Source organism: Neolamprologus brichardi, chromosome 6 (genome assembly GCF_056152115.1).
Source record: "Neolamprologus brichardi isolate AB-2024 chromosome 6, ASM5615211v1, whole genome shotgun sequence".
Classification (NCBI taxonomy): Eukaryota; Metazoa; Chordata; class Actinopteri; order Cichliformes; family Cichlidae; genus Neolamprologus; species Neolamprologus brichardi.
This window is the reverse complement of record NC_142109.1, coordinates 2168883-2176760: the sequence shown is the minus strand read 5'-3', so window position 1 is coordinate 2176760 and position 7878 is coordinate 2168883. Positions and strand designations below refer to the sequence as shown.

Below are 7878 nucleotides of genomic sequence, written 5' to 3'. Positions count from 1 at the left end.
TCTGGCCTCATTATCTGTTTGTCATTCAGCTGAGTCACAGTTTAAAGAGGGAAAAAGGTTCGCTGTCTAGGACTAAATCCATGTGTGGAAACGGGCCCATTTTGAACCAGTGCATTTGCCACATTTTCTAAAAAATACTTGGAGCTTGTTTGGCTACTGATGAGCGTCACCTTCACAGCGGCCGGTAGGTGGCGTGAGTGCGCGCTTTGCTGTTTGTGGAGCTGAAGGAAAAGGAAATGATGAAGTGAACTTTGCTGCTCAGTTGAAGATGCTGCTCAGGAAATGACAGCTGTGTAAGTAAACTAAGTGCACTGTTAACTGATCCATGAATATCTTTATATTAATCTATTCGTAACTTGATCTTTAGGCATTGAGCTAACCCCCGGCCTCCAGCTCATGTAAACTCCTGAACGTGTTTGGCTAAAGCTAAACAGGCTACGTGCAACGGTAGCTACGTGATAGCTAGCTGCTTTAAGAACTTGCTAACCTGTTCAGTAAGTCAAGTAGCAATGTGTTTTTGTGGACTGTTTCTGAATAATACAGTTGGAGGTAACTGGCATAGTCTTTAACAGTACGTCTGTTTTCATTAAAACATTTTTACTGCTGGGGTTGTACAGGTTGAAACTGCTATTCTTAGCTGTTAGCGACGTAGCATGCGGCAGGTTCAGGTTCAGCCGTTACAAAAAGCTCTTTGTTTAATTTAGCAGACGTATTAATGTCAAACTCCCTGAAACCTTTTAAGGGAGCCCCCTCCCAGTCTTGGTGTTTATTTGTTAATAAAAATGTAGTTAATGGTTAAAGTTGGTTGATTGGTGTCAGAGGTGAAATGGGGAGCAGGTGGTTATTTTTAACCGTGCCGAGAGGCTCTCAATCGAAAACTCTCCGGCTCCTTTAGAGTCATGTTTCACTGAGCTGCGAGGAGGCGGCAGACGGTTACCGCCTTACTTTCTCCGTATGTTTCTCCCGGATATATTCAGTTTTTGGCACCGAAACTACAGGCGTCCTTTCTGCTCTGGAAACCAGTTTGTCATGTCTTTTAATGAATGGAAGAACTGAGGTGGGTTGACCGGCATGCTTTGCTGTCGTGTTTTTGTAGTTTTGACTTCTCACAGTCATTCTATAGTCTTTATTTTCGTTTTATGCGTAGCAATTGTATTTTACGTGTACACTACCTCACATCGGGTGTTAGGTTGTACTTTAATTGATAATTGTTTGTCTTACACATTTTTCCTGAAATCAGAAAATCCCATAAAAATGGCAAACCATTCCTTAATTAATCTCGCTAACAGCCGTGGATTTATCTTGTTCCTGTATTCGATGAATCTCCTTTAACAGGACAGTGGTGGAATAACAAAGTGAATATTTGCTGTGATGGCTCTGTTACAGTAGGTAACTTATTAACTGTACATAATAAAATGAGATGAAGCAGACTGTGTATTGTTAGATAAGCTTTGACGGGCTTTGTAGTGTAGGACTAATTGATTATTTGCTTTGCCTAAAACAGGTTAGGGTGATGGGATGTCAGTAAGAACCTGCAAAACGTTCAGGGCCAGAAACATGTTAATCAATCTACATGTACGTATTACATGGAAAGTGACTACTGAGTAAATCCTGCTAACAAAATGAGACGTTTCCTGTCAAACAAACCATATAATGATTAACTTTGACACCCTGCACCACAAGATGGTATTTTTAAAACGTCTGGAAGACAGCTATTTTTTTCCTCCATAAGTGCTATTAAAAACCTAAGCTTTTAGTCACACCTAACTTATTCTTATAACTCTAACAACTAAAAGAGATGTGAATAGCTCCTTTGACTACGATGACTTGGATGACTGAGAACCTTCACAGACAACAGTGTACAAGGGTTATCAGAATATGGCTGTTGACTTATTAACTATCAAAAATTTAGATCCTAGCCTTATATTATGTAAAAATACAATGCTTTTGGCATATCTTTACTTATTCAAGTGGGAAATTTTTGGGGGGCTAAATCAACCTTCCTCTTTATTTTGTTTATCCAGTTTGGGGTTGCAGGGGTGGGGGGCTATCCCAATTGTTATGGAGCAGAGCAAAAGATATACTGTGGACAGGTTGCCAGTTTGTTGAAGGGCCAGCACTTAAGACAATCTGTTAGCCTGACAAGCAAATGCCACACAGAACAACCAAGGCAGGATTTTAACTCGGGACATTGTTCCTGTGAGGAGACGGTTCTAACCACTGCATTGCAACCTGCATTTCATTAATGTTTTCTCTGTTTAATAATTGCTCAGTCCATGCTTTCTTGTCAGCCAAGGTGGTTCCCAAATCCTGCTTCCTGTCTCATTTCAAACATGGTGTGGCAAAAAGGAAAGATGGCAGCTGGTGGTGTTGAAGCACAGGCCCCGTGCTCTCAGTGTGATTGTTAGCCGAGCGCCTATCCTTGGCTTCACTAACAGTCCTCGGCTATTTTATATGCAAAGAGACGCTTTCCTTGTTGCCCAGGCTTCAAACATCATGGGATTGCGGGAAAACAACTTTCCAATATCTCTCCCTGAAACTGAAATATTGGTGTGTTTGCAATGAATTTTGGGGTGCTTCTTTATTATTTTGGTGCTTATTTGGACTTTTTTTTTAAGTACTGTGGGCTTCCCGTTGTAATACACATTATTAAATTGACAAGCACGGAGTGCGTGAGTTCCCTTCAGGAGCGTGCTTGACCTTTCCACTTACAGAGTTTGAGATAACTGGGTTCAAGGGGTATTGAGTTAGTGAATTCTTGAATCCAGATGGGGGTTTGACCCAGTAACCATGTTTTATTTTGTTGCCAGAGAACAGTCTGGCTTGCAAGCCAAGTAAAGAACAAAAAAAACTGAATCATGGGTAGTCCCCTACAACTTCATCACTGTACGACCTTTGGCTGATTTAGCTGTAAAGGCAGGTTTCATCATGGCGGAGAAATGACTGTAACATAGAGCGGAGCTAAATATCCCATTGTGCCAGCAGTTGTCGTATTCAGGCTTTTGAAGCAGGTTGTTGGCAGCTGTCTGTGTGGTAACCTTATTACAGGACTGCAATCATAATGTGTTTTTTGTGTGATGGATACAACTTTTCTGTTTTGGGCTTTATATGTATGTGTGTGTGAGAAGCCTTACTTGACACTGACTTATAGACACACTGTGATTCTACATATTTTAATGTATGTTTTTCTCTTTTTTGAATTGCGTGACTCAGGCAGCTGTTTAAATGGCACACATCTCCAGTTTATGTGTCCACGTTTTGCTTCCCTATCCTTTCGAAACGAACTAATGTGGGCTCTCTTTTATGATGCTTTGTGGTCTCACTTCCCCCTCCCCATTTTGCTAATGGGTAAATCAGTTAACCCATGCATAAAGCACTGTTGATCTCTTCCTGCTGAGCCTACATTAAAACTGCCTTTATCCAGTCAGTTTCTGCTGCCTGCCTATTGAAGACGGTTTGTATAGCTCCTCTCTGTTCAGCTCCCCTCTGCTGCTGATTTACAAACAGCTGGCTGTGACAGCAGTTGGAGTTGGTTGTACTGACTTCTGTAGTTCTGAGCAGCAGTTTAGCCTTTGCCTCTGTTTGAATGTAGCCTCCTGATCTGTGTGTTGTTCATTAATTTTTTTCAGGCTGTCTGATGACTGACTGACAGATGCCTTCACCATGAAGCTGAGTTGCAGCGCGCTGGTCGTCGCCCTCCTGCTGTCCCAGGCCAGAAGCTTCCTGAGCCCCTCAGAGGATGACAGCTTCCCTGAAGAATGGGTGCTGCTCCATGTGGTTCAGGGCCACATTGGGGCCGGAAACTACAGCTACCTACGCCTCAACCACGACGGCAGAATCATCCTCCACATGCAAAGCCTCAAGGGAGACGCAGACCTGTACGTGTCAGATAAAACCCTGCACCCGAGCTTCGACACCTACAAGCTGCAATCGGCCACCTGCGGACAAGATGTGGTGGTGGTCCCCGGGGACTTCACAAGGCCTGTGGGCATCGGCATTTATGGCCACCCGTCTCACCAGGAGAGTGAGTTTGAAATGCGAGTGTTCTACGATCAGACTGTGTCCCAAGACCCATTTGATAAGGGCTCTTACAACTCAGAAGGTGTACATAAGGAAAAGAAATCTGCTCATGCTACAGAGGACGACTTCCAGGAGGAAGAGTCCATCTTTTGGACTATTCTGATCGGACTCCTGAAGATTATACTTGAGATTTTGTTTTGAAAATCACTGTTCATTGCTGTGACAGCAGGAGGATATTCTGCCATGGTACATTAGATTCCTTTCATTTTGTGAGGGTGAAAAAAATGTTGCACCAAACCCCAGGGAGATTTCTGACATTTAAACAATCAAACCTACAGACTTGGTAAACAGCAAAGTCAGATTTACAGCACGGAATTCACCAGCGAAGCCTGACCAGTCAGAAAATGTTTCACAAAGTGTATTTAGTTTTAGCTACACTAAAAGAACACAGGGGGACTTTTTCTGGAGTCTTGAAAGGTATATATGGAGTAAGAAGTTTCTTTATGCACATAAGTCAGTCGCTAGAACCATTCTTCCTTTTCCAGTGCCCAAAGTCATAAAATTATTAAAAATATCAAAGGTAAAAACTGCAGTGAAGACACAAATAGGTTCTAAATTTGAGTTTGAGGCTTCAGCACTTTGGGATACTCCCATGCTATGCTTCAAAGAGAAAGCGTTAACTCTTATACTGTCACACTTGGGAGACACATTGAAATGCTTCCTTTATTTCATGCCTCCACACGTCTGGTCGGTCTGATCTTGTAAAATGTTCTTAGAATTTCTGTTTTTAGGAAGTTACAAAGCATTGTTTATCGCAGCAATCAGAAGCAGGGTTCCCGACACATTGTGTTATTCCCACCGTGTAGGAAAAATGATGGTGTGTGTGCAGGATTCTTAGGGGGAGTCTGTGAACTAAATTAACTCGATGGTTAATAGCAGTTTGCAGGATCTTTACTTTAGCTGCTACTTTGAAGCTTTATAATCTCTTCTTTTAAACTTAATTTTACCCAAAGCAAAGTTTTCTGTTTGATTATAATTAGTTTTTTTTTTCCCCACATTCGCACATGCAGCAGACTTTGGAAAATGAGAGAACCTCTGTGTGTTTTTGTTTTTTTCCTCAGTGCACAGAGGATCTTTGTCCAAAACTGCCAAACTGTGCCCAACACCATAATCAACAGTATCACAAAGTTTTGAGGCCTAATTTTCACTTAATGCCACTGTTAAGTTTAAATGTGTATGTGCTGCTCTGGTGTGGTTAAATTGTCCGACTTGACCAGCTGTCACTAATTCTTATACCATTATCTACATGTCTAGTTTTTGTGCACAGATTCAAACCGTAGGTCAAAAACTGGCTGGGCTTCACCTCGCTGACGAGTGATCTTTCAGCTATGCAGCTTCTCCTAAAATCCACCACACTTGACTTCCAAGCTAATAATACTTATTTGATTAGTGTTAAACCAAACCCCTTAATTTGAATTCTACTGAGGTCACACTGTGCATAGGGTTGTTGTTTCCTTATTGCTCAAAGGTGGAGGGATCACGTTAAACACATCCAAAGTCATCGGTTAGCCTCATAGTAGCTTCAGCTTAACATTTCTTTCTACAAGACGACTACAATTTGTGCACATTTAAGGTGTAGTGACACAGTAAGTCCACATTTATGTTGTTTCTTTTCTGTATCAAGATTGAAATGATCGACTAGCCCCCCCCTCAGCCTGTGAATGAATGAACACCACCTGTCTGTCTTAACACAGCTCAGCACCATGTGAGTTCTGTGGTCAAATATACTGAGCAATACGGTCAATTTGAGATATAGATACGATTTGGGAATCCTTGGACACAAAGGGGGACCTTAAAAGATATGAACAGATTTTCCTTAAAGCAGATATGTTTCATTGATTTGGACTCTACACAGGGAACATGTGTTTGTGATGAGATTTCTACCAATCTGTTAACATGAGTAGCAGCATTGTATTTAGTTTGATCGCTCACTTTTATTGTTTTTGCCTGTTGGACAAACTCCTCATTTAAACATCACCTCCAGCGCTGGAGTTCAGTTCTGAGTAGAACTTTGTTACCCTCTGAGCAGAAATGTTCAACAGTGCCTTCAGATCGATCCTCTGAACATCTGTGGAGCTTCCTTGTTCCCAGAGGCGATCTAGTCAGGTTTCACAATAAAATTAGAAATTGTTTTAAAAACTTGTCACATGACTGTTTCTTAAGTCATTTAAACATTTGTTTTATTTATTCTAACTTTTACATCAGAAATACCAGTAATAGTTTTATAGCATAAGCTACTTTAACATAGGCACACAGTCCAGTGTTGCATATCACCTCAGTTTGGGAACCCTGCATTTAGGGGATTGCTTTTATTAAATTAAATGTTTATGTATCAGCTGAGTCTCAAAAGGATGACATAGGTTCACAGACATTCTGGTCAGTGTGGGCAGACCCACTTTATCTTATCTCTCTATAAATCACGATCTAGGCTAACGGTGGACTTACTCTGGTTCCCCCATTGCAGCTACACTAACTTCAACCCTTTGTAAAGTTTTGTGTTGTAACCTCAGATTTAATCCAAACCCTCAGTACATGTTGGAAACAAAGCTTTAATACATCTCCTCACAGGTCTGCACTTTATATTTACAGGAGTACAAACCAGTGAACAGCTGCTCAGCGTATTACTCAAATGTTCAGCTCCTCGTTTTAAACCAGTCAGAGTCATGAGCATATAAGCTGACCGCCACAAGTTTGTTTACATGTTTGAAACCAATAAGAAAAAATAAACCGCGGGTCAGAGTGTAGAGTCTTCCAGTCCTCTGTGTCATCCTCTTCACGTGAGTCTGGGGGCCAGCTCGATGCCGTTGATCCTTAGCACCGTCTGCGGCTGGATGATGATCTTTTTGCGCTGGAACCGATGTCTCTTCCAGAAACGCATGTGGACTTTGGGCCAGGACTCGGTCTTTTCGATTACGGTGGCCTCGATTCTGACCAGCTCCTTCCCCAGAAGAGGCCTACCAATCAGGGTGAAGTCCTCAGCTCCAACCAAAAGCACCTTCTCCATGCGGATACGCTCCCCGCACTCCGCCTCGATGTGGTTCTCGATCAGGATCAAGTCTTCACCGGTGACCTTCCACTGGCGTCCGGCGAAGTGCACCACCGCGAAGAGCCGGCCGAAATCCCGAAGGTTGATCCGCTCGTTTACGGTGCTCACCACAGCAGCGTGTCGGCTCCGCTCTTCTTCCGCCGAGTACGGGCTCGGCTGCTCCGGCCACGGAGGCCTGGAGAGCGAGGTCCAGGGCATCAAGTCTCCACTAGCAGAGCTCTGTGTTCGGATGGCAGCGGGGGAAAGGACATGGTGTCTGGGTAGTAACATTCTGCATGTCCTCCACAATCCGGCGTACGCCATGCTCGCCGACATCTTGACAGGAAGTCGTCTGGTTCCAACTGCGCAAGCGTCACGTTACAGTCACCTGACACTTCTGCCTTCAAAAGCATCCTTTAAAAACTGGAAAAGGGAAACTTTTCTGGCCCAGACACAAACATAGCTTAACGCTATATTTTTCATATTATTAAGTTAATTTGATAATCACTTTAAACAATTTTCAGATGGACGCTAATTAATTCTATTATAGAAAGATTTGGTTACCTCGTATTTTACCAAGCAGACCCCTCAAGACAGTTAATTCATTGTCTTGCCCTTTTATGCATCATGTTTTAGAAAGATTACACGGTTATTTGTTTCTCTGTTTGTTTTCTTGTTTTTACCTTTCCCACATATTTCATAATAAGAAAATTATTCAAAAAGACTCCACATCACCGTTTATAATTTTTAACTGCTGTTAACTGCTTAGACTA

The 7878-nt window shown here is 42.3% G+C and overlaps 2 protein-coding genes across 3 annotated transcripts; one reads left to right on the top strand and one right to left on the bottom strand.

Moving 5' to 3' along the window:
* The first annotated feature begins 181 nt into the window (after positions 1–181).
* c6h6orf120 (chromosome 6 C6orf120 homolog) lies at positions 182–6219 on the top strand. Of its 2 annotated transcripts, none has more exons than XM_006806125.2 (2): positions 182–293; positions 3630–6219. In XM_006806125.2, exon 2 carries the CDS (start codon positions 3664–3666, stop codon positions 4219–4221), a length of 558 nt encoding a protein of 185 aa, XP_006806188.1. In that variant the 5' UTR covers positions 182–293; positions 3630–3663; the 3' UTR covers positions 4222–6219. The 2 variants fall into 2 exon arrangements, with proteins under 2 accessions (XP_006806188.1, XP_006806189.1); XM_006806126.3 differs by lacking the exon at positions 182–293 and adding an exon at positions 840–1057.
* A 390-nt stretch (positions 6220–6609) lies between these two features.
* mrpl21 (mitochondrial ribosomal protein L21) lies at positions 6610–7457 on the bottom strand. Its single transcript, XM_006806159.2, has one exon. The coding sequence runs from the start codon at positions 7439–7441 to the stop codon at positions 6854–6856; it is 588 nt and encodes a 195-aa protein (XP_006806222.2). The 5' UTR covers positions 7442–7457; the 3' UTR covers positions 6610–6853.
* Positions 7458–7878: the final 421 nt, after the last annotated feature.

Coding starts and splice junctions, on each gene's coding strand:
- mrpl21 (XM_006806159.2), bottom strand. CDS start 7,441: ATGTCGGCGAGCATGGCGTACGCCGGATTGTGGAGGACATGCAGAATG.
- c6h6orf120 (XM_006806125.2), top strand. CDS start 3,664: ATGAAGCTGAGTTGCAGCGCGCTGGTCGTCGCCCTCCTGCTGTCCCAG.